The sequence below is a fragment of the Stomoxys calcitrans genome, chromosome 5, assembly GCF_963082655.1.
Source record: "Stomoxys calcitrans chromosome 5, idStoCalc2.1, whole genome shotgun sequence".
NCBI lineage: Eukaryota > Metazoa > Arthropoda > Insecta > Diptera > Muscidae > Stomoxys > Stomoxys calcitrans.
This window is the reverse complement of record NC_081556.1, coordinates 35,507,892-35,532,863: the sequence shown is the minus strand read 5'-3', so window position 1 is coordinate 35,532,863 and position 24,972 is coordinate 35,507,892. Positions and strand designations below refer to the sequence as shown.

Here is a 24,972-nt window from a genome sequence, read left to right as displayed (position 1 = left end):
ATGTCGATACGAATGTGCCAGTGGGTGAAAAAATAAGCAAAGAAAAATGATGTTAAATAATAATAATTATTTTTCCTATAATTAATGTTAAATTTCCACAAAATGTTCTTTAAGATACTAAATATTGAGGAAATTTTCTACGATACTATTCTTTAGAACACAAAACAAGTTAGACCTTGCTAAGTTCGTCCGGGCCGAATCTTATATACCCTCCACCATAGATAGTCCGATTCGGACCATAAATGAATGCTGAACATTGTAAAAGTCATTGTGTAATATTTGAGTTCATTCGGATAAGAATTGGGCCTTGTAGGAGCTCAAGAAGCAAAATCGGGAGATCGGTTTATATGGGAGCTGTATCAAGCTATTGATCGATTTAGACCATATTATACACGAATGTTGAAGGACATGAGAGAAGCCGTTGAACGAAATTTCAGCCAAATCGGATGAGAATTGCGCCCTCTTGAGGCTCAAGAATCAAGATCCCATATCGGTTTATATGGCAGCTATATGAAGTTATGTACCGATTTGCGCCATACTTAGCACAGACGTTGGAAGTCATAACGAAACACCTCATTCAAAATTTGAGCCAAATTGGATGAGAATTGCGCCCCCTAGCGGCTCAAAAAGTCAAGATCCAAGATCGGTTTATATGGCAGCTATATCAAAACATTGACCGATTTGACCCATTTACAATCCCAACCGACCAACACTAATAAAAAGTGTTTGTGCAAAATTTAAAGCGCTTAGCTTTACGGACGGGCAAACGGACTTGGCTAGATCGACTTAAAATGTCATGACGATCAAGAATATATATACTTTATGGGGTCTTAGACGCATATTTCGAGGTGTTACAAACAGAATGAAGAAATAAGTATACTCCCATCCTATGGTGGAGGGTATAAAAATTGGTATCCAAAATTCGGATTGTGTACCTAGGGTGGCCGCCCCACCCCCAAAAACCACTAAAAATATATATAGACCAATCTCGACAATATGGGATTCAAATGAAAGGTATTTGCGAGTAGAATACGTATCTGATTTCCGCATGTGGGACCAAGTTTCCCGTTGGGGAAGGGATGAACCCCCAGTATAGACTCAAAAACGGCTGAACCGATTACCTTGAAATTTTAACAGATTGTGAAGGTTAGTCTGGAAGGAAACATTGGCTATATATAACATAGGCCCCCCTCCCGATAACAGCCTATGTCCCACTTTCCCCTTACCCCAAAAGTACTACCCAAAAATAATAGTGAATCGATCGGGACAATATGGGATTCAAATGAAAGGTATTCAAGAGTAGAGTACGAGTCCAAGTACCTGGGAGGCCGCCCTAGCCCCAAAACCCCTTAAAATAGGTTTATTTGAGGATCATATCAACATGGGACTCAAATTAAATCCGGTAGTAGATTACGAATATGGTCAGGATGTAGGAATAGGCTTTATAATTTATGTATAACGGAAGGAGGAGGACGCTCCACCGTTAGCCCAAAAATACCACCCAAAATAAAAAATGGACAATATGGGTATCAAATGAAAATATGCGGGAGTAGATAACGCATCTAGCAATTCGAAATTTTCGCATATTGTGTAGGTTGGTCTGGAAGGAAACATAGGGGGACGGACCCTCCCCCTTATGCCAAAAACACCACCCAAAATCAAATGTTGGCCGATCGGGACAATATATGTATCAAATAAAAGTATTGGAGAGTAGAATACGAATATGGTATTAAAATTTTAGTCTAAGTACCCATCGGGCCGCCCCAACTTCAAAACTCTCCCAAACTGACATATTGGACATTCATTTTAATATGGGGCTCAAATGAAAGGTATTCGGGAGTATATTTCGAATCTGGAATACAAAATTAGGTCGAAGTAGAAGTAGTATTAGTAGGGGTCACGCCACCCAAAAACGCCATTAGACCCATTATGACTATATGATACTTGGCTGAACCGATTTTCTTAAAATTTAATAGATTGTGTACGTTTGTCTGGTAGGAAACATAGGTAACATAATTTTTAGATATCGGGTGGAGGCGGACCCTCCCCCCTTACCCCAAAAATGCCTCCCATATCCAAAAATGGTCCGATAGGCACAATAAGGGTATCAAAGGTATTGGAGACCAGAAAACGAATATGGTATTAAAATTTGACTCCAAGTTTCCAGCGCCCACCCCCCCCCCCCCCCCCCCCCCCCCCGAACACAAAACTCCTCTAAACAGATGTATTCGAAGTTCATGTCAATATGGGACTCAAATGAAAAGTATTAGGCAGTAGATTACAAATATGGAATAGAAGATTAGGTCCAAGTAATGAGAGGTCGCCCACCCCCAAATACCCCCAAATGGGCATCTTAGCCGACCATAGGACTTAAATGAAAGGTATTAGGGAGTAGATTATGAATAGAACATTAAAATTTGCGTTCAAGTCTAAGCAGCGCTTTTCCTCCTAAAGATACTTCAAATGGGTTATTTGACCCATTATGACAATATGGGACTCAGATGAAAGGTATTTGAGAGTAAAAAACGAATTTGATATCTTACTTTGGAGCCAAGTGTTTTGGGGTACGCCCTAAACCACCCCCTAAACTGAACTTCATTTCCTTTGAGATTAAAAAACGAATTTTATATCTATTTTCAATGCAAAGTGCCGGTGGCCGCCCCAATCCCAAAACATTCTCCAAAGGGTTCATATATACCGGCCATGGCAATAGGGGGTTCAAATTCAAGGGATTTGGAAGTGCAGCACGAATTTGATATCTATATTTGAGTCGAAATGTCTAAGGTGCCATCCCTCCCAGAAACCGAGAATCACTGAGACTTTTCCGATTCAAGTTTAAACTCAATGATAAGGAATTTCGAATTTCAAACTGAAATTAATTTTTTTTTGATTTCCAGCCAAAAATTGAAAATCGATCAAATTTTCACAAAATACTAAAAGTGGTATCAAAATTTAAAAATGTTCCTTTCCTAGCCCAAATGAAATTCAAATTGCTGTAACTTCATCAATATTTCGAATTTCTCAAAATGGATTACATCAATGGTTTTGTGAAGAAAATCGCTTTTCATATTGGTGTCACTTATTTTGTAGCCTTTTTTCGGCAATATGTGGCAAGCTGATGATTTTCCCTTATGAGATTTTCAAAATTTTTACATCGAGATTTTTTTGTTGAATTTCAACCTGAAATGGATTTTTATGCATTTTTTATGCGTTCCTTAACAATAATAATTGGTCTCCCCAGCCAAAAATCGAAAATCGAGCAATTTTTCACTAATTACTAAAAATGGTATCAAAAATTTTATATAGCCGAGTCCGAACGTCATCCCGCAGTGCGACACCTCTTCGGGGAAAAATGTTTACATGACCATGCATGGCATTGTATCACGCAAATGTCGCCAACATTAAGGGGGGATAACCACCGCTTTGTCCGATGTTCTCGCCAGGATGCGAAAGCGTTCAATGTCATAGGCTTCAATGGCATGAATTCGATATCCGCATTTAGGGCGAAGTGTCCCCAACCTTAAATGATATTAGAGAGTTGAAGAAGGCGCAGCGGAGCGGACCCGGATCGGCTAGTAACTAATATATTGAACCACAAAAAACACAATATCAAGTTCTCTGAACAATTGCCTCCCAGAGGCAACAACAACAAATACATAATTAGAGGTCATTAAAGAACTCAATATAAAATTTCTAGCATTTCAACTGACTACCATAAGAAATGCCTTTTCCGCGGGAAACTTTATCAGGTTTTGTACTAATTTATATGAAATTTTCTTATCTAAAATAACATTTTATTACATATTCATCGAATATAAGGTATTGAAATTACAAATTTTAAATAGTTTCTTTAAGTTAATTGTCAATTTTGAAGATTTTTATTTACCAAGTCATTTTTATGCGATTTTTGTTTTATTAGGCAAGACAACAGGTGGTTATTCTTTTTTAAATTGTGATATTTAATTCATAACCAAATCCATATATAAATTGCCTATTAAACCAAATTTTAACACCTCATACAATATGTTTCTTTTTGTTTGTATGTTTTATTCTTCTCTTCATTTCTTTCTAATATAACAATACTTAGACATCAATGACTTATAACTAAATCTGGTTTAAGACATTGATTTGTTGCCAAGTAGTCATACACGCTAACAAATGGTATGGTGGTCTGTCTCTCTGCAATTTTGCCTATTTAGCTTATATCATTAAACGCAATTTATTCGGGATAGATGTAGAATTAGTTCTTCTTCCAAACAAAACAAAAACAACAAATCCTGATATACCATAGTCTTTGCTAAGCGACCAAACTTGATAAATTGTGTAAGCCAAAATCGAATCACAGAATAATAGAAACCTAGTAGAAATGTATAGCCAGGCGTAGGATTTTTTTATGGGGTTTTGAAGATTATTTATAATGCTTTGTTGCCATTACGTATAACTGTTAATGTCAAAAGCAATTTCTACTTAATTTAATTCAACCTGTTCGCCAAAGCTTATAAATAAGTGTTTTTTGGCACATGGAAGGTTAATCGATCCAGTGTTTATGTTTGTTGGTTTTACACTATTGGTAAATTAAAGCTACTTATTGATATTGACAGGTTTTTAGACTACATTCCATAGAACCCTGTAAATATACAAATACTACAATTAGTGAGCAACAAACGGGGAGATAGGTTTATATGGGATATAGGTTTATATGGGAGATAGGTTTATATGGCAGCTGTATCAAACTAATGATCGATTCAGACCATATGAGACACATATGTTGAAGGCCATGAGAAAAACCTTTGTAAAAAATTTCTGCCAAATCGGACGAGACCTGCGCCCTCTGGAGGCTCAAGAAGTCAAGATTCCAGATCGGTTTATATGGCAGTTATATCAGGTTATGAACCGATTTGCGCCATACTTAGCACAGTTATTGGAAGTCATAACAAAACACTCCATGCAAAATTTCAGCCAAATCGAATGAGAATTGCTCCCTCTAGCGGCTCAAGAAGTCAAGATCCAATATAGGTTTATATGACAGCTATACCAGATTATGAACCGATTTGACCCATACTTAACACAGTTGTTGGAAGTGATACCAAAACACCACCTGCAAAATTTCAGTCAAATCGGACGAGAATTGCGCCCTCTAGAGGCTCAAGAAATCAAGTCCCAAAATCGGTTTATATGGCAGCTATATCAAAACATGGACCGATTTGAACCATACTTAGCGCAGTTGTTGTAAGTGATGCCAAAACACCACGTGCAAAATTTCAGTCTAATCGGATGGGAATTGCGCCCTCTAGAGGCTTAAGAAATCAAGACCCAAGATCGGTTTATATGGCAGCTATATCAAAACATGGACCGATTTGAACCATACTTAGCGCAGCTGTTGGAAGTAATACCAAAACACCACGTGAAAAATTTCAGTCAAATCAGAAGAGAATTGCGCCCTCTAGAGGCTCAAGATGTCAAGACCCAAGTTCGGTTTATATGGCAGCAATATCAAAACATGGACCGATTTCGCCCATTTACAATCCCAACCGACCTACACTAATGAAAAGTATTTGTGCAAATTTTCAAGCGGCTAGCTTTACTCCTTCGAAATTTAGCGGGCTTTCGTCAGGCAGACGGACGGACATGGCTAGATCGACTTAAACTGACACGACGAACCAAAATATATATACCTTATGGGGTCTCAGACGCATATTTCGAGGTGTTGCAAGCAGAATGACGAAATTAGTATACCCCCATCCTATGGTGGAGGGTATAAAAATATGGTATTGATATGAGCTTTATCTACTCGAAAATTTTAACCAATGGTGGTTTTATTTGCTTATATTCTATGTGTTGACTATATTCAATTGGTTAAGAAATTTGTTTGTGTGGTCACAATTTCTGACATGAATTCAGACGAATGTCAAATTACCCTAGTTAGGTTCATGATTGGAACGTGCAGCATAAAAATGAAGTCCTGGGCAAAAATCTGTGATAGTTTTGAGGTTGAAACATGGACCACAAAAAAAAAGACCTGGGCGAAATTCTGTGACAAATTTTAGGTTTTTAGTGAATCAACTAGGTTGCCTGAAATGCTTGCAGAGGATCCCAGGGGTCTTAATCGCTAAGAAGGGAGGATGCACACAAAACATTAGTCTGCTGATATCAGCAAACGCTCTCTGCTGATATTAAATTTTAAACTTTTGACTGAATCCATATAACATTTTTGAACTTTCAAAAATAAAAAGAGGGTGCAGATATTAATCCGCCCCATGATACTATGGACATACACCTAAGCCAGTAATCGTCTTGTTGTGAGCTCTAAAAACTATAAAGTAACCTCTAAAAAGAAAATTTTAAGTTAGAAATTCCGTGCTACTTACAAAATCCTTAATTGTTTTCAATACCACTCCCCTATGTTGGTTCATGTCTGGTATTGTGCCTTCACTTATGTGCCGGTATCTGTTAGACACGAAAGCCGGGCAATGACAAAAGAAATGCTCCAACGTCACATCATCTTCCCCGCATACCCTACACATGCTATCACTTGCTGCACCGATTTTACATAAGTGGGATCGTAGTCCTATGTGCCCCGTTATGATACCAATAGCTATACTGACCTCTTTCTTGATTTCTTTCAGTAATAGCCTCGTCTTCTCACAATCTGGATCCCTTCCATAGAAACCCCCAGGCCTACTCTGTCCTCTAGCTTTGATCCATCCGTGTAACATTATCTTCCAGATGGCAATATTAGGATTCCGTCAATCCAACACTGTGCCGATGGCAGCAGTGCCTCGCACTCGACTTCAAGGTTCATCTCAGGTATCCGATCGGATACCTGTTTCCTTCCTTCCAGATTTCCTATCGGCGCCTCGATTATACTGCGATGGTAGGAGCTGCTCCCATCCTCAATCCATTCTCCCGTTCTCGCTTTAAATCTCATAGCCGCAGTGGCTGCCTCACACATTATCTGTATGTCAATTGGTCGGATATCTAGAATAGTCTCCAGTGCAGGACTACGCCCACTAGGCGTAGTCCTCTTATGACGCTTGTCACAAGACAACATGTTCTCTGATTCTATTGCATGGTCCTTAAGTTGCACTTTTTCTCCATAGCAGTCCACCAAACTACTGAGGCGTAAGTATTGGTCTAATCACGCTCCTGTAGAGCCAGTGGACTATCCTAGGATTCAGGCCCCATTTCGAGCCTACGGCCCGTCTACATAGTGCCCAACATCTGTGAGCCGTCTCGGTACACTCCTGAAACCAGTAAGGACTGGCAAAAATCGGGCGATGCCGACTGTATAATACCCTACACCTGTCCTAAGAGTACAATGTGAAGCTATGTCCAATTCTGAACCAATTTTAATAGACCTCGGCGAGCAAATATGTTTAAACTGTAATAACTACGGTTGACAAATGACAACATTACAGCTATGACAGCTATATCTAAATCTGGGCCTATTTCTTTGAAATTCACCAGTTATATTGAGAGTCATAACAAATTCCCTCCTGCAAAATTTCGAGAGAATCGGTCATGAGGACTTTCTTGCAGTATTTCTCAAAATCGGACAAACATATATATGGGAGCTATACCTAAATCTGAACCGATTTCGAGCAAACTTCTCAGATTCTGTGACAGTCGTTGAGGAAAGCGTTGTACTAAGTTTTGGGAAGATTGGTCTATAAATGCGCTTGCTGTGACTCTAGAATTTAATATCGGGCGAAATATATTTATGAGAGCTATATCTAAATCTGAACCGATTTGCATGACTTTCAAGAGATAATCCTTCCAGCCAAATTCCGAGAGAATCGGTTAATAAAAGACCATTTTATTGCAATATTACTGCAAATCGGACGAACATATATATATGGGAGCTATATCTAAATCTGAACCGATTTTCATGAAATTCACCAGTAATGTCAAGAGTCATAAGAAAATCCTTCCTGCCGAATTTCGAGAGAATTGGTTAACAAAAGACCATTTGATTGCAATATTACTGCAAATTGGACGAACTTATATATGGGAGCTATATCTAAATCTGTACCGATTTCGAGCAAACTTTTCAGATACTGTGACAGTCGTAGAGGAAAGTGTTGTTCGAAGTTTTGGGAAGATTGGTCAATAAATGTGCTTGCTGTGACTCTAGAAGTAATATAAATTGCCATCTGGAAGATCGATAACGCGAGGACGTCGAGTGTGAACTTGTTTACCGACAGTAAAATTGACATAAGGGCAATAACAACCAGGTCGGTAAGGTCACGAACAGTCTTGCAGTGTTAGATGGGGATTAACGTCTTCTCTGTGGATGGGAAAATCCGCATCGTTTGGGTGCCGGGCCATAACGGAGTAAGGGGAAATAAAAGGGCAGACGGTTTGGCAGTGAAGGCCATAGGACTACCGTCAATAAACTTGGTTAACCCGAAGCCTTTTGGGTCGTCGCAGTCCGTGTTAAGGAAGTGGTCGACGAATGCGCATGCAACATTGCGGAGCAGCGAAACGGTCGGTATGATGGCGAAAATCCTATGAGGGGATTCAGATCGTGAGAAGATGAGGCTAATACTGAAAGAAAGCAAGAAGGAGGTCAGTATAGCTATTGGTATTATAACGGGACACATAGGACTACGAGCTCACTTAGGTAAAATCGGTGCGGCAAGTGATAGCATGTCTGGGGCATGCGGGGAAGATGATGAGATGACGTTGGAGTATTCACTTTATCATTGCCCGGCTTTCGCGTCCAACAGATACCGGCACGTAGGCGGAGACACAATACCAGACATGAACCAACTTAGGGGAGTGGTATTGATAACAATTAAGGATTTTGTACGTAGCAGGGAATTCCATACTTAAAATTTTCTTTTTAGAGGTTACTTTATAGTTTTTAGAGCGCACAACAAGCCGATTACTGGCTTAGGTGTATGTTCATAGTGGCATGGAGCGGATTAATATCTGCACCCTCTTTTCATCCTAACCTAACCTAACCTATGCCATGTAAAAACTTCTTCCCATAGAGGTGTCGCACTGCGGCATGCCATTCGGCCTCGGTATAAAAGGAGATCCCTTATCATTAAGCTTAAACTTAAATCGGACAGCACTAATTGATATGTGAGAAGTTTGCCCCTGTTCCTCAATTGTTTAGTCTTCTCAGGTCGAGGTAGAGTTGAGAAGAGATGTTTCATTAATTCGTTTAGCGATCATTTTAGGTCAGTTACTTATAGTATCTGCACTTATAATACTCAAGATAGGTGTCTAGAAAACCAGGATCCAGGATCCAGTACAGTCCTCATTGTGTTAAGTGCACAAAAACCCCCCAACAAATCCTTAGGCAACTGGATTGGGAAAATCAAAATTTTTGAAAACTGGGCAGTTGAAACAGTTGTACCGAGGTAGTTAAACAAAGGCATTGCTTGAATTGTCCATGATTCATATTGGGCTCGTTGAGAAAACTATAAAATGCTTGAAATTTACACATTTAGATTTCTTTCTACTTTTATCACTTCGAGAAATAAAAATGGAAGTTTTAACATATTTCACTGTTCTTGCTGTTATTTATTGTATGCTCATTTCGTTTTTGTTGTTGTATTACTCCTCTAACTAAGGTTGTATGACAGAAACTTAATGGTGAGATTCTTCCTTGGATGGATGGGCTTTGATGTATTCAATGGCCTTAAGGATGGCTTCTGGGACTGGTGGAGGAGTAGGCAAGAGATCGCTGACGGGTTGGTAGCCATTTTCATCGGCTACATAGCTGACCTTGATATGTTCACCCTCAGGAGAGACATATTCATAGGAGCCATGAATATTGCCATGCTCATCACCGGCAGCTTCCTGATGAATGCTGTTGCTGGTATCCAAGAGATAGTTGAAGCCGTCATGACGAACATCAGATTTTAATTCCTTGATTTCGGCATGGACATCATCGCCAGCGGCAAGAGCGCAGCTTACAAAAGCAAAAAGAATGACCTGTAGAAAAATATTCCAAAGGAGTTTCACTTTGATTAATACAAATTCTCAGAGTTTGATGATTCTGCAATTTCTCAACTTACGAATTTGAACATTTTTGTAATTTTTTGTTTTGGGTTCTATTCCTGAAGGTCTCACAAAAGAAACTGTGTTAGTCTCAGAGAAATTTTGTGTTATTTATACCAAGCCAAATAAAATAATTTAAAAGTAAATTATTTGTTCTTGTATTCGATGTCGTAAAATTACTTATTATTATTATCAAAGGCAGGCTGTGTTTGGTGGTTTTTGTATTTTTTTTTTTTTTTGGTTTTTTTTCAAATATTCTTTGGCTTAACAAAAAAATTATCATTTTTAATTGAAATCCAGAATTGCATTAGGCCGAAATAGATGGATGTGCATGGTGGTGATGATGCCACATATTAAAAGCGTGTTTCATTAACATCCTATAAAGACATATATCATCACTCCCAGATATCCATCATGGACCGGTTTAATTCACCAACTTGCAAGTTATTAATGAAAGTGTTTAATTTTTGTATAAGCATGTCGCAGTAACAATTTCACCAGTTCTCAAGTATTGTGGTACTTTTATTTATAAAACAAAAATAAGTCATTTTTCATATTGTCAGTATCGACCTGCTTGCTTTTGGCAGTTGACTTGAAAACAAAGGTGCTGACATTTTTCGAAATTTAATATGTTTTCAAACAAATACCGCCATTTAATTTTTTCGACATAACTGAAATGTTTAAGTGACACCATATTAATTTTAAAAATGTTAAAAAGGTTTTTGGATTTGGAAAAAAAAAACTCGAAAAACAGTTAAGGGGTCAGAAGAGTTCTGTAGATAGATGCATCTATCTTTATAATTATTCGCAGACGACAGAAGGAAGTGGAATTGAGAATAGGTGGAGATTAATGGAATTTTCGTGGTCATATTTGTACTAGATTAACAGTGCTAAACAGATCAGTTCACATTGATAAAACCTCTTTTACACTTTACAACTGGGGCATTGTTAAAGAATTTCGAGTAGTGCTTCCATGTCTGTACTACCGGCGGGGAAAGGGAAATAGGTCTTTACGACTCTCCCGCTCGATTGGCTTCCGTATGGGACCCGATGCTGCGGATGACATTGGTTTATGATAAATTGTGATATGGGTGAACAATCTAGCGTAACACCACGGATCACTCGCAGCTATACGAACATGGTGAGTGAGGTCCAATCATCTCTTCTGCCGAAGTCAGAGACTACCTTTACAATGGACCACAGTACCAGATTTACAGTTACGCTGTTCATGTGTTCTATCCCTAAAGTCTTATGTTGTCGATCAGGCTATTGATTTCTAGATTCATTTCATGTAAAATGTTCTAGACATTTGTGGAGGAGAGCGTAGACTTTGAAGAAAGTGCGTCTGCACGTCCATATCATTACTAAAGGGTGTCAAGGTTGACCACTTTTGACTTCTCCAACCTTCTGGGGGCTCTGTTAAAAAATCTGCGAACCTCTTTCCTAATATTGCGAATTTCCCCGGTCATACAGGATTTTTCTTGGACTGATTTCCTTTCCCGAAGAGGACCCCACCTGTGCTGTCGTAATCCTATTGACATTTTCGTCAACGTCTTCTAAGCTTGGACATTCTAAATTATCTTTCCTATGACTTCTTCTGAGTAGCCTTCCGAATTTTGTTCAGTTGGTTTTCAACTTATTCCGGATGCTTATCGTATACGGCGCTGGCCGTGCTATTCTAAACCTAATGTAGCGAAAGAGTGTTCCATGGAGACTCCAATCCTGAACCTCATTGATTAGATTTTACGAACATATAGTCACATCTAATACCTCCTCCCTAATCCCATTAATAAAGGTAGCGGTGTTACCAGTATTAAATGTTATTACGTCTTTAGTATTCAAGAACTCTGCCAGGGCTTCGCCCCGCTTATTAGTGTTGGTACTACCCCACGAAATGTGGTGAGAGTTCGCATCGCACCCTATTAGTACCTCGATTCCGAAGCCTTTAGGGTCGACGGAGTTCGAGTTAATGGCGTGGTCCAAGAACGAAACAGTAGGTAGGACGGCGAGAACCCTATAGGGAGATCCGGATTGTGAAAAGACGATTGCTGAGAGCAAGTAAGAAGGAGGTCAGTATAGCTTTGATTGTTCAGATTTGGATATAGCTTCCCTATATATGTTCGTCCGATTTGCAGTAATAATGCAATAAAATGGTTATTTGTTAACCTATTCTCTCGAAATTTGGCAGGAAGGCTTTTCTTATAATTCTCGATATTACTGGTACTCGTTCCATTTGCAGTAATACAGCAACAAAATGGTAATTTGTTCACCGATTCTCTCGAAATTCGACAGGAAGGGATTCCTTATGACTTTCGATGTTACTGGAGAATTTCATAAAAATCGGTTCAGATTTGAATATAGCTCCCATATATATGTTCGTCCGATTTGCAGTAATACAGCAATAAAATTGTCATTTGTTAACCGGTTCTCTGGAAATTTGGCAGGAAGGATTTTCTTATGACTCTCGATATTACTGGTGAATTTCATAAAAATCGGTTCAGATGTGGATATATGTAGCTCCAAATTTATGTTCGCCCGATTTGCAGTAATACAGCAATAAAATTGTCATTTGTTTACCGGTTCTGTGTAAATTTGGCCGGAAGGATTTTTTTATGACGCTTGATATTATTTCATAGAAATCGGTTCAGGTTTAGACAGATTTAGATTTTCACACCTAGACCCACTGCAAGCGCATTTATTGACCAATCTTCCCAAAATTTTGTACAACGCTTTCCTCGACAACTTCCACAATATCCATAAAGTTTGGTCGAAATCGGTTCAGATTTAGATATATCAATATATATCAATCGACTGGACCATTCCGTGAGATAACACGTTCTTCATACTTGGTTTCTAATAAATTGGTGGTGACGTTCGCTGTGTGGTTTGTGGAGCCATCCTGTTGGAAACACATGTCCTCCAAGTCCATATTATCCAATTGGGATTAAAAATATTCTGTCATGATTGAACAGTAGCGATTCCAGTTCACAGTAACGTGCCCGTCTTGATCATCACGGAAGAAGTACGACCCAATGACGCCGCCGCCCTATAAACCCTCATGGAGTACGTGTGGACTGCTGCCTGACCAGTGGCGCATATTTTGTTTATTGTCGAAGCCATTCAGCCAGAATTGAGCCTCATCGCTGAAACTCTTAACGTTGAGGCCACTGACGCCGAATTTCGGTAGTAAATTTTAATAATTTCACACTTCACTAAAGAGAAATGTCAAAAATGTGGAAAAAATATGGCCTCGTTTGCTTTCCCTATCGGTCTACTTTTATAGCGTCCCTCCTTAGAAACCCTTTACATGTTTAATAATCAATTCCTTATTTAACGTCCATATAGACATTTTTTTTAATCCTCTCCAGTAACCAAATTATGGAAATATACCGTAAATCCAATCCAAAGCAAGAAATGCCAATTTTTTTTATCAACTCCAAATTAATTCTAGATAAACACACGTGATTCCAGTTTTGCGGTAATTCTTTGTATTGCTTTATTCAAATGAATGTATTTTTTAAACAATTTTTTTGTTTTGTTCCCTCAAATCTAAAAAAACAAGTTTTACCATGTACGATAATTCGTTTGGATTTCAATGAAAATGAAATTGATCTGTATATTGGCAAATTTAATTGGAAAGCCAGCCATATATGTGTGTATGCATTTCAATTCTAATGAACTTTCTTTCCGCAAAAATTTCATTATTGGGTAGTATTGTTTTTTTTTACATCATTTTTTAACATGATTACATAGGGTGGTGAAAATGGGTATGATGGATTTTTGAAAATTTTATATCAGCAATATGTTGCTAGATCTCTTATTGGATCTGAACGGTTTAGCCAAGTTCGGAAGAAGACTTAGACGATTTACGTTCAATGTGATGTTTCAGCAGCTATAAACTAAGGTCTATAGGGTGGTACTATATTCGCTTTTAACGAACATTTTTCATGGATACTTTTTTTAGATAATCGATTTTGTAGCAAAAAAATTGCCGATTTCAATCAGTAGGATCTTGCCTCATTACTTTTGAAAGAAATTTCACAAAAGTATGTATTATGTTTTCATTGAGATTTTTGTAGTGTTTCATTAAAGTAATCGTGAAAAACATGTGTTTTCACCTATGAAAACGAATATAGTAACAGCCTTGTAGTGGGAATCGAATTCACCTCCCCTCACACTAGTAATTCAAGCTTTTTATAACCTTAGCCTTTGGGCGCTCAATAGAATTCTCTAAATTTCTAAATAAATACACTTTTGTCTTCGGGATTCCATTTAAGTCATTTTGCAATTTATTCAATTAAAGTCATTACAGCACTTTGACAAACATTTTGGTTTTACATCGAGCTACCTAATGTTCTTCCTTTGGTGGATGAGCCTTAATGTATTCAATGGCCTTAAGAATGGCTTCTGGCACTGGTGGGGGAGTGGGCAACAAGGCACTATCGGGTTGATAACCATTTTCATCGGCCACATAGCTCACCTTGATGTGTTCACCTTCGGGAGAGTCATATTCATAGCTGCCATGAATATTGCCATGATCATCACCGGAGGCTTGTTGATGAATGGTATTGGAGGTATCCAAGAGATAATCGAAACCATCGGGACGGACATCAGATTTGAAATCCTTGACTTCAGCGTGAACATCATCACCGCCAGCAGCAGCAGCAGCCACATAAGCCACACAGGCTAGGAAAGCAACCTTTTCGTAAAATGGTAACAAACACAGACAAAAACAGTAGCTTTATATAAACAATCCTCTTCGAAATTTAATTTGGCTGCTTTCACTTACAAATTTGAACATTTTGTTATAGTTTGTTTTAGGAAACTGTCTTATCTTTGGGGACCAGTTGCATATTTATACCAAAAAAAAAGTGCTCCGTGACTTTTTGTTTCTATTCTTTTTTTTTGATAGTACAGTAGCAAGACTTCTCTCTTGTAGTCTTAGTTTTATTCCTGTTTTGTTGTTTGTCTTCATTAGTAATTTTATGGTGATTCTAATGATGTTGGCATATGTATATATGCTTTATGTTAAAATAATTGCAATGTTATCAAAATCCAGTTCCCTAAGTTTTTTTGGATTCAGTTCATGTGACTTGGCCAGTTAATCTTATCTTTGTTTATGGTAAGTGAGTGTATTTATAGATTTAATTTGGAATCTAACGATTTAACGGATTTATTGATTAAAAGATAACCTTTAAAATTCTTTATCTAAACCTAGATCCAATGACATAGACTATCAGATTTTGTAGGATACTAGAGTCAAAAATATGCAACGCTACAAATGCATCAATTTGGTTTCACTTATCTGTTATTTACAGTTAAAGATAGTTCGGTTAAGAGAAATTCATTTCCATTTAAGCGATTAAGACAATAGAGAAAGTAAACATATTTCGGTTAAAAGTCAAATACAATCACTGGCGAAATGTCAAAATATTTGTGGAAATTTACTGATTTTTTATTATACCCTTCACCATAAGATGGGGGTAAAAGTATATATATTCTCCATAAAGTATATATATTCTTGATCGTCCCGAAATTTTATGTCGATCTAGCCATGTCCGTCCGTCTGTCCGTCCGTCTGTCTGTCGAAAGCACGCTAACTTCCGAATGAGTAAAGCTAGCCGCTTGAAATTTTGCACAAATACTTCTTATTAGTGTAGGCCGGTTGGTATTGTAAATGGGCCATATCGGTCCATGTTTTGATATAGCTGCCATATAAACCGATCTTGGGTCTTGACTTCTTGAGCCTCTAGAGTGCGCAATTCTTATCCGATTTGACTGAAATTTTGCACGACGTGTTTTGTTATGATATCCAACAACTTTGCCAAGTTTGGTTCAAATCGGTCTAAAACCTGATATAGCTGCCATATAAACCGATCTTGGGTCTTGATATCTTGAGCCTCTAGAGGGCGCAATTCTTATCCGATTGGAATGAAATTTTGCACGACGTGTTTTGTTATGATATCCAACAACTTTTTGCCAAGTATGGTACGAATCGGTCTTTAACCTGATATAGCTGCCATATAAACCGATCCTGGGTCTTGACTTCTTGAGCCTCTGGAGTGCGCAATTCTTATCCGATTGGAATGAAATTTTGCACGACGTGTTTTGTTATGATATCCAACAACTGTGCCAAGTATGGTTCAAATCGGTTAATAACCTGATATAGCTGCCATATAAACCGATCTGGGATCTTGACTTCTTGAGCCTCTAGAGGTCGCAATTATTATCCGATTTGCCTGAAATTATGTACTACGGATCCTCTCATGGCCATCAACATAGGTGCTTATTATGATCTGAATCGGTCTATAGCCCGATACAGCTCCCATATAAATCGATCTCTCTATTTTACTTCTTGAGCCCCCAAAGGGCGCAATTCTTATTCGAATTGGCTGACATTTTATACAGGTCTCCAACATGTAATAATATAATAATAGCAGAGCAAATCTTTTCTTATATCCTTTTTTGCCTAAGAAGAGATGCCGGGAGAAGAACTCGGCAAATGCGATCCATGGTTGAGGGTATATAAGATTCGGCCCGGCCGAACTTAGCACGCTTTTACTTGTTTTTTATTAATTTTTATTACTACTGAGTTACACTCAACTAGTAATTTGAAAATAACGTATTGTATAAATATATAAAATGAACTAGAAAATATATCCTAGTTCGAATTTATGGAATGGAATTATGGAATTTTATTGTGGAAATAGTTCAGTAACTACATCCTAGTTTCTCCTCGGATTTATGGCTAGTTATTTGAAATCTTCTGGTGACTGGCTAGTTTCGAACAATATGATTTAAGTCAGAGTTAACGTGACTCTGTAGTTTGTTCGCATGTTTTAGGGCGTGGATGGATATTTCTTCCGATATTGTCCTCACTCTTAAGTCTTTGTGTAGGTCCGTGTTTAGTATGTATCCAAAGTGCATTGGCTATGGTACGAAGTATTAAATTTTGAGTTTTTTGGATCTTTTCTACTTCTTTCTTGGCAGCGCAACCTTAAAGCTGCATTCCGTAGGTCCATATTGGTTTGATCATTTGATTATACAAAAGAAGTTTATTTTGAATCGATAATCCATTGTCAACTAGCATCCAGTACAATTCGGAGAATTTTATTTTTATTTCCTTATTTTTATATCCACCACCTTAGGATAGGGGGTATATTATTAGTCATTCCGTTTGCAACACTTCGAAATATCAATTTCCGACCCTACAAAGTATATATATTTCGGATCGTCGTAAAATTCTAAGACGACTTAACGATGTCCGTGTGTCTGTCCGTCCGTCTGTTGTAATCACTTAAAAGCCTTCAAAAATTGAGATATTGAGCTGAAATTTGACACAGATTCCTCTTTTTGATGGACGATGCTAAATTTCTTGAACGGGCCAAATTGGACCATATTTGGATAAAGCGATAAGGGGTCTAATGCCCATAAAAACTTTATTTTTCATCCGATTTCGGTGAAAATTGAAACAGTAAGTAGTTTAAGGCTTTTCGACAACTAAACCAAATATGGTTCAGATCGGACTATATTTAGATACAGCTAGAATGCCATAAAAGCTTAATTTATTACCCGATTTCGCTGAAATTTGAAACAGTGGGTTATTTTAAGCCTCCCGATGTCTGATCTAAATATGGATTAGATCGGTACATGTTTAGGTATAGCTGAAGGCCTTATAAGCTTTATTTTTTTACCTGATTTCGCTAGAATTTAAAATATTATTTTGAGCTTATGGTTCAGATGGGACTTTATTTAGATATAGCTGCCATATAGACCGACCTCCCGATAAAGGGTCTGAAGGCCATAAAAACATTATTTATTACCCGATTTCCCTGAAATTTGAAACAGTGGGTTATTTGAAGCCTCCCAACATCTAACCTAAATAGTCAGATCGGACTATATTTAGATAAAGCTGTCATATAGACCGATCTCCCGATGAGGGGTCTGAAGCCAATAAAAGCTTTACTTTTTACCCGATTTCGCTAAAATTTGAAACAGTGAGTAGGTTAACACATCCCAACATCTGACCTAAATATGGTTCTGATCGGACTATATTTGGATATAGCTGCCATATAGACCGATCTGCAGATAAGGGGACTGAAGCCCATAAAAGCTTTATTAATTACCCGATTTCGCTGAAATTTGAAACAGTGAGTTTTTCTGAGCCTCACGATATCCGAGCGTAATATGGTTCAGATCGGTTTATAATTGGATATATTTGCCAAAAACACCAATATTTTGTACAACAAAATTGAATAGTGACATATATGTTAGACCACTCACTCTCCGTGCCGAATTTGGGTGCTTAAGTTACGAAGCCCTCTTTGTCGAGCTAAATCCACCCACCCTCCAAGAGACGCTTCTACAGCCGAGCATTTGAAACCCGTCTTCCAGGCAGGTCTTACTGTTGAGAGAAGAGGAATAGTTAATGAGAAATCATAATGGGTCACATGATGGCCTACGCGGGTGCATAGTCAAACATTTTGGCTTCATACTCTTCCAACCTAACCTACGCTAGTTCACACATTTCCAAAAATTTCTTATATATATAGAGCAACAATGTATAAAAATTTCCCGCTTTAACTCCTTCTATTGACTTTCTTTGCAGTATTTTGTCATAGCAGCTGCATATGCTATCTTATAGCCTGGTTAGACTATTGTCGCTCTTTTCAATATTGCGTCACTTTGCACTCAATTAGATATTTAATCAATTATGGAACCCCTAAAAATATGCTACGAATTCTAGTTCAGTTCTCTCACAATTCCATATTGGTTCTAAACCCTAATTGCTAAAGTAGCCATACCTTCGATATTAGTAAAACAGTTGGGAAAAAATTCTTACTTACATTTTAGTTAATGCAGCAGGTTGGTGCTCTTGACCCAAAAGATAGGGTTTAAATTCTATCAAATGTTATGCCAATCAAACTTCAACTGTTATTCGTTTGTATACCTCGGTTTTTTATCACATAGAAAAAAAAAACAAAAAAAGTTCATTTTGCAATATCGTTTATTTCATCCCCAATGGTATTATTCTAATGGAACTTGCTTACTTCCTTTGGAGGATGGGTACGAATGTATTCAATTGCTCTCAATATGGCTTCTGGAACTGGAGGGGGAGTAGGCAAGACATCACCTTCAGGATGATAACCATACTCATCGCCAACATAGCTAACCTTGACGTGTTCACCTTCGGGTGAGACATATTCATAAGAACCATGCACGTTGCCATAGCCATCACCTGAAGCCTGCTCGTGAATGCCATTGGAGGTCTCCAAAGCGAAGTCATAGCCATCTTTGCGTACATCCGATTTCAAATGGACAATTTCGGCATGATATTCATCGCCGACGGAAGAGTGGCCTATGGCAGCGAAGGCATAAGCCAAGAAAGAGGCAAAGACGATCTAATCCCAAAGAGAAGAAAAGCGATTTTAAAAACTTTTGAAAATTTTTTCGTTTGCGAACTTACGAATTTGAACATTTTGATGTCTTTGTTAAGCGCTCCAATGGATTTGAAAAACTGTGACTTTCAGTGATCTACTTAGAGGTTTTTATACGCAACTGAATTTTACCATCTAGTCACTGCATCTATGTTTTTTTTTGGTATTCTTGCTAATATAGAAATTATAGTTAATTTAAAGTTCCGCTGTTTGAAAGTCCTCTTACTTTTTTTATCAGATCAGCAGGGGTAATGCAGTGACTGGTTTTATTATCTGGCATTATGAATTGATATTATCCCAAGATGAGCATTTTGAAGTGGCCATAAAAACCATTGTTGTGCTTTAAATGCCTCCATAGCTTTAGTTGACTAGTTTCCAAAGACTTTGGGGCTAATTAGAAGTTTAGACTAATTTGTCATCATCAAGAAAAAAGTTCTATAGAATAAAATTTTTTATGACACATTGTTCAATATCGCTACAATAACACATATAATAGTAAGGCAAAAAATGTTAAGATTTTTTTAATTAACTTGTGTTAGGGTGTACCGAATCTTCCTCAGATATATCAAAGACAGACAGTGTTTTTTTTTCGTGTGTACTTGAAAATGGTTGAACAGTTTTTTTTTTTAAATTTTTACAAAATGTGTAGGTTGGTCTCGAAAGGAATAATAGGCTATATGGAATAATAGAATGGAATAATAGGCACTCAATTGCATCCGCGCTTAATTCCATCTACACTTAGTTTGCTTCCGCACCCAATTGCATCCGCGCTTAATTCGCATTCGCATCCACGCTAAGTTCGCATCCGCACTTAGCCTTTATCTGCACCCAGTTGCATTAGCGCCCAGCTCGCATCCGCTCCTAGTTGCATCCGCGCCTGGGTAGCATCCATATCTAGTTGCATCTCTGGAATGCTCCGCTACTAAAGAACGGTTTTCTCGTAGACTTTGTAGTAGTGTAACATGAAATTCCGAATATAAATTATATTTTTATAGGTATAGAACACACCTGCCTTTCCCTACCACCGAAGCATTAGACGTCGTCATCGTATCCTCTAACCAGTTTTCCGACTCCAACCGAACATGACGATCCCGAGGACAACCGGGCTAGCGTCCAATTAGCTCAAAACGGGTGTCCGACTACAAGACGCCCGATACCTATTGGAAACATTATCTGAAGTCCGCACCGACAACCGACGCCTTCTACTAAGCCCGGGTTGGTTGTGTGGGTTGGTCTCGAAAGGAATAAAAGGCTATATGGAATAAAAGAGAGGAATAATAGGCTATATACAGCAATACAGAAAAATCTACATACCCCACTCAAAAAGCACGTTCTACAAAACAAACATTTTGTACTAAAAGATTTTTTTCTTGGCAAATATTGAATGTTGATACCATTGTTTACCACATTAACATTAAATTGTTTGGTCAAAATCATATCCTAATAACTTTATTGTCACATTATGTAGCTGCCTTTTCGAAAAGTTATGCATATATATTTGTTCCACTGTATATTTACTAGCGTTTTGTTTTTGTCCTAAAATGGTATTTGTAAGAAAATTTTTTGATGATTGCACAATGAATACGCTCTCCACCTTGATCACAAAGAAAAACACACAGATAGGCATTCAGTATTGAAAGGGTACGCGAACAGACGGACATGGCTGAACCCAATCATTAAGAATTTCTGATTCGAGCCTTACACGGCACCACAGCCACAATAGTAACGCAGCATACAGTTAACATATTAACCATAAATTCCCACTAAATGTGAACTTTGTTTGCGAATTTCATACTAGGACCTAAAATCCTCCATTGAATTCCTTAGAAAGTACTACTTCTAACTTTGGACGTCGTGTTGGCAGAGGTTATCAATAGAGCTGGGAAACTATTGATATTTGCTCCATTTGATAGTCTTGATATTTTTCTTCTTAACTATCGATAGTATCGACTAATTTATTTTCCACCACGTAATACCGTGACCTTGAAACTGTTCCATGATTACTTTACCATACTTTAATTGGTCAATACAGAATTTTTTTGCTCTATTCGAATGCAAGCGCCTCGATCATCAGCGTTCTTGGTCTAAGAACTCTAGACCCTTTTTGGGCTTTGCACTTCTGACGTACTACTATCACCCAAAATTTCGCACCACCTTATATCATGACCCTGAAACTGTTCCATGATTGCTTTACTTTACTTTAATTGGCCATTACAGAAAATTTACTCCTCTAGCCGAACGTAGAGTAGATGTTCAAGCGCCTCGATCTTCTGCGCTTCTTCTCCAATCTCTGACATCCAGTTTCGAGATGCCGCTCTCCACTTGGTCACTCCATCGTGGTTTTGGTTGTTGTTGTTTTAACCACATTTTCATGTGGAGGTGGCGATCCACGTCAAGCTCCTGTAGGTGAGCAAGTTCGTTCGGGTCCAAGGACCGTCGCCGCGGGAACATGGTGGCCATTGGTTACTTAAAGGCGCCAATAACTCGCCTTGTCATATCGAGCATAGTAGTATTTGTGCAAGAGTTGGTGCCACCCGACCTCTAACTAAGACTCTCCGCTCGATACCGCTGATTGTCCGCGACTGTAGTTACAGCTACTCCGGATGGAGCATTCCACTATCCGCATCCTGTGGACGCGCCCGGTAGGTCGCAGCTAAGCTTCTCGTGACAGCAATAGACACCACACATATCGGACCTCAATGTTCCAGCTTGTGTGGTGCTCACAGCTATCCCGTGCCGTAGTTTTGGTCTTCCTCTATTGCGTCTTCTTTATGGTCTCCTTCAATAGACTTCTTTGCCGGAGCTTCTTCATTCATTCTGACAACATGACCTAGCCAATGCAACCGTTGTATTTTGATGTGCCTATATTCTCCATTAACGAATACTGGTCCGTATATTTTACGAACGATTTTTCTCATTTTATTGGGTTGTAGCGGTCAATGAATATAAGAACAAGTAAGAGCGTGCTAAGTTCAGCCGGGGCGAATCTTATATAGCCTTCGAATCTTATATACCCTCCAGCGGCTGAAAAAGTCAAGATCCAAGATCGGTTTATATGGCAGATATACCAGGTTATGAACCGATTTGAATCATATGTAGCACAGTTGTTGGAAGTGATACCAAAGCACCACCAGCAAAATTAAAGCCAAATTGGATAAGTATCGCGCCCTCTAAAAGCTGAAGAAGTCAAGACCCCAGATCGGTTTATATAGCAGCTATATCAGGTTATGAACCGATGTAAACCATACTTAGCACAGTTGTTGGAAGTGATACCAAAACACCACGTGCAAAATTTCAGTCAAATCGGACGAGAATTGCTCCCTCTAAAGGCTCAAGAAATCAAGACCCAAGATCGGTTTATATGGCCCATTTAAAATCCCAACCGACCTACACTAATAAAAAGTATTTGAGCAAAATTTCAAGCGGCTAGCTTTACTCCTTCGAAAGTTAGCGTGCTTTCGACAGACAGACGAACGGACGTACATGGCTAGATCGACTGTATGGGGTCTTAGACGCATATTTCGAGGTGTTACAAATGAAATTAGGATACGTCCATTCCATGGTGGAGGATATTAAAAGAGACGGAGTAAGGCCATAGCCTTGTGGTATAACTGTGGCCAATGTATATTCAAAAGTAAGAACCCATCTGTAACAATTCTTATAGCGCGATCTCGAAGAAAGCTCGATATAAATCAAACTAAGTCATTACCCATACCATACCAGGGCACTGGATTATAAGGAATTCACCTTATCGGCTTTTTGGATATTGAAGGGGAGTTTAACAATGTGCATGTGTCTGCTATTGAGAGGGCTTTACGGGGTGCAGGTATGGATGATAGATAGATTATAGGAAGATAGTAAGGTCTACGGTGTTAATAGGGTTGTCTTGAGATTCACGACTGGGGCTATGGGCACTACGGCGACAAGGTCCCGGAAGTTTATAATACGAATCCAGCCGATCGATTTGTTTATAAAGGAGTCGGCAGAAAGGACTCTGTTGAGACTATTGCAGCTTGACCTGGTTAGGAAAACTCCAGTTAGATATACCCGTATACTAGACAGCACATTGAAACACCTGCAGACTTACTTACAAATAGGAACGGAAATATTAGACCGCCGGCTATCTTTCAGGATTCCGACTCTGACGGAATGGCTAAAGGTTCGAATTAGGTTTACGGATTTTAATATTGGGTTGCCCAAAAAGTAATTGCGGATTTTCATGGAGTCGGCGTTGACAAATTTTTTTCACAGCTTGTGACTCTGTAATTGCATTCTTTCTTCTGTCAGTTATCAGCTGTTACTTTTAGCTTGCTTTAGAAAAAAAGTATATTTGATTAAAGTTCATTCTAAGTTTTATTAAAAATGCATTTACTTTCTTTTAAAAAAATCCCCAATTACTTTTTGGGCAACCCAATATATTTACAAATGGATCTACGATGGAGAACGGGACCGGTTGTGGCATATATTGCGTTGGACTTGACATCCACATCTCTTTGTATATGTGTGATGACTGCAGCATTTTCCAGGTAAAGGTCTTTGTGATAACTAGGGCGGCAGATATTGTGCTATCCAGAGGAATAAATCGATCTAACACCTGTATCTACAGCGATAGCCATGCAGCATTGAAGGCTTTAGTTGGCACGAGTGTAAGATCTAATGTTTTGAGTCGCTGTCGAGAAGTTTTAAATTGTTCCTGGACATAAAAATATAGAAAATGAGAAGTCGGACATGCTTACTAAATCGGTTGTAAGCTTTGCTCTTTTGTCAATATTGGAAGTATACCCACCACTATCGAAAATTTACCATGGAATTAAGGAGCGTTATAAGGATACATGGTTAAATCGCTGGAATTGAACAGCCGGATGTACAAAAACAAAGCTTTAATGGGAACGCTCAAAATCAAATAATTCTAATAGCACATCTGAGTATGCTTGCCGAAATTATAACAGGACATAATAAGTTAAGTAAACATATGTCTGTTATTGGCAATAGAAATGATGACATCTGTCGGTGGTGTCATGAGATCGACGACTCGGAGGACAGCTTTTACTTTCTTTGTCACTTTTACTTCGTAGAATTACAATGGGCTTTAATCTGACCAACGAGGATATCTAGGCGACTGAGGTCTTGGCATTATCCTAACCTAACCTATCCATATCGTAAGCGACTAGCTTAGATAAAAGTGCACTGTGCCAAATCCTATGAAATGCCTTGGAGATTTCTAGAGCCACGACCTTATGCTCACCAAACTGGCGGATGGAGCGACCCTAACGTTCCGACAGAACTACCATCAGATTTTGGTTTCGATTTCTACGCAAAACTATGCTGGCGGTCGCTAAGAATATTGTTAACCTCAAAATATCACAAGGTTGTGGTTTTTTGCAAATTAAAAATTTTAATGAATGTATATTTTCGAAAAAATATCATTAAGATGAGTTTCCTTGCCTACAATAACTGAAAAATCATTTTTTATAATTCTTTACACAATTTATTGATCAATTTCAATCTGTATTGAATTTTC

General features: G+C 38.3%; 3 protein-coding genes across 3 annotated transcripts; all 3 read right to left on the bottom strand.

Moving 5' to 3' along the window:
• Positions 1-9,525: 9,525 nt before the first annotated feature.
• Positions 9,526-10,106, bottom strand: LOC106089277 (larval cuticle protein 2). The gene is made up of 2 exons (XM_013255097.2): positions 10,032-10,106; positions 9,526-9,948 (listed from the first exon to the last, which is right to left on the bottom strand). Exons 1-2 carry the CDS (start codon positions 10,041-10,043, stop codon positions 9,601-9,603), a joined length of 360 nt encoding a protein of 119 aa, XP_013110551.1. The 5' UTR covers positions 10,044-10,106; the 3' UTR covers positions 9,526-9,600.
• Positions 10,107-14,362: 4,256 nt separating this feature from the next.
• Positions 14,363-14,815, bottom strand: LOC106089279 (larval cuticle protein 2-like). Its single transcript, XM_013255099.2, has 2 exons — positions 14,804-14,815; positions 14,363-14,713 (listed from the first exon to the last, which is right to left on the bottom strand). Exons 1-2 carry the CDS (start codon positions 14,813-14,815, stop codon positions 14,363-14,365), a joined length of 363 nt encoding a protein of 120 aa, XP_013110553.1.
• Positions 14,816-19,003: 4,188 nt separating this feature from the next.
• On the bottom strand, positions 19,004-19,589 carry LOC106089280 (larval cuticle protein 2-like). Its single transcript, XM_013255100.2, has 2 exons — positions 19,481-19,589; positions 19,004-19,415 (listed from the first exon to the last, which is right to left on the bottom strand). Exons 1-2 carry the CDS (start codon positions 19,490-19,492, stop codon positions 19,047-19,049), a joined length of 381 nt encoding a protein of 126 aa, XP_013110554.1. The 5' UTR covers positions 19,493-19,589; the 3' UTR covers positions 19,004-19,046.
• Between the last annotated feature and the right edge of the window lie 5,383 nt (positions 19,590-24,972).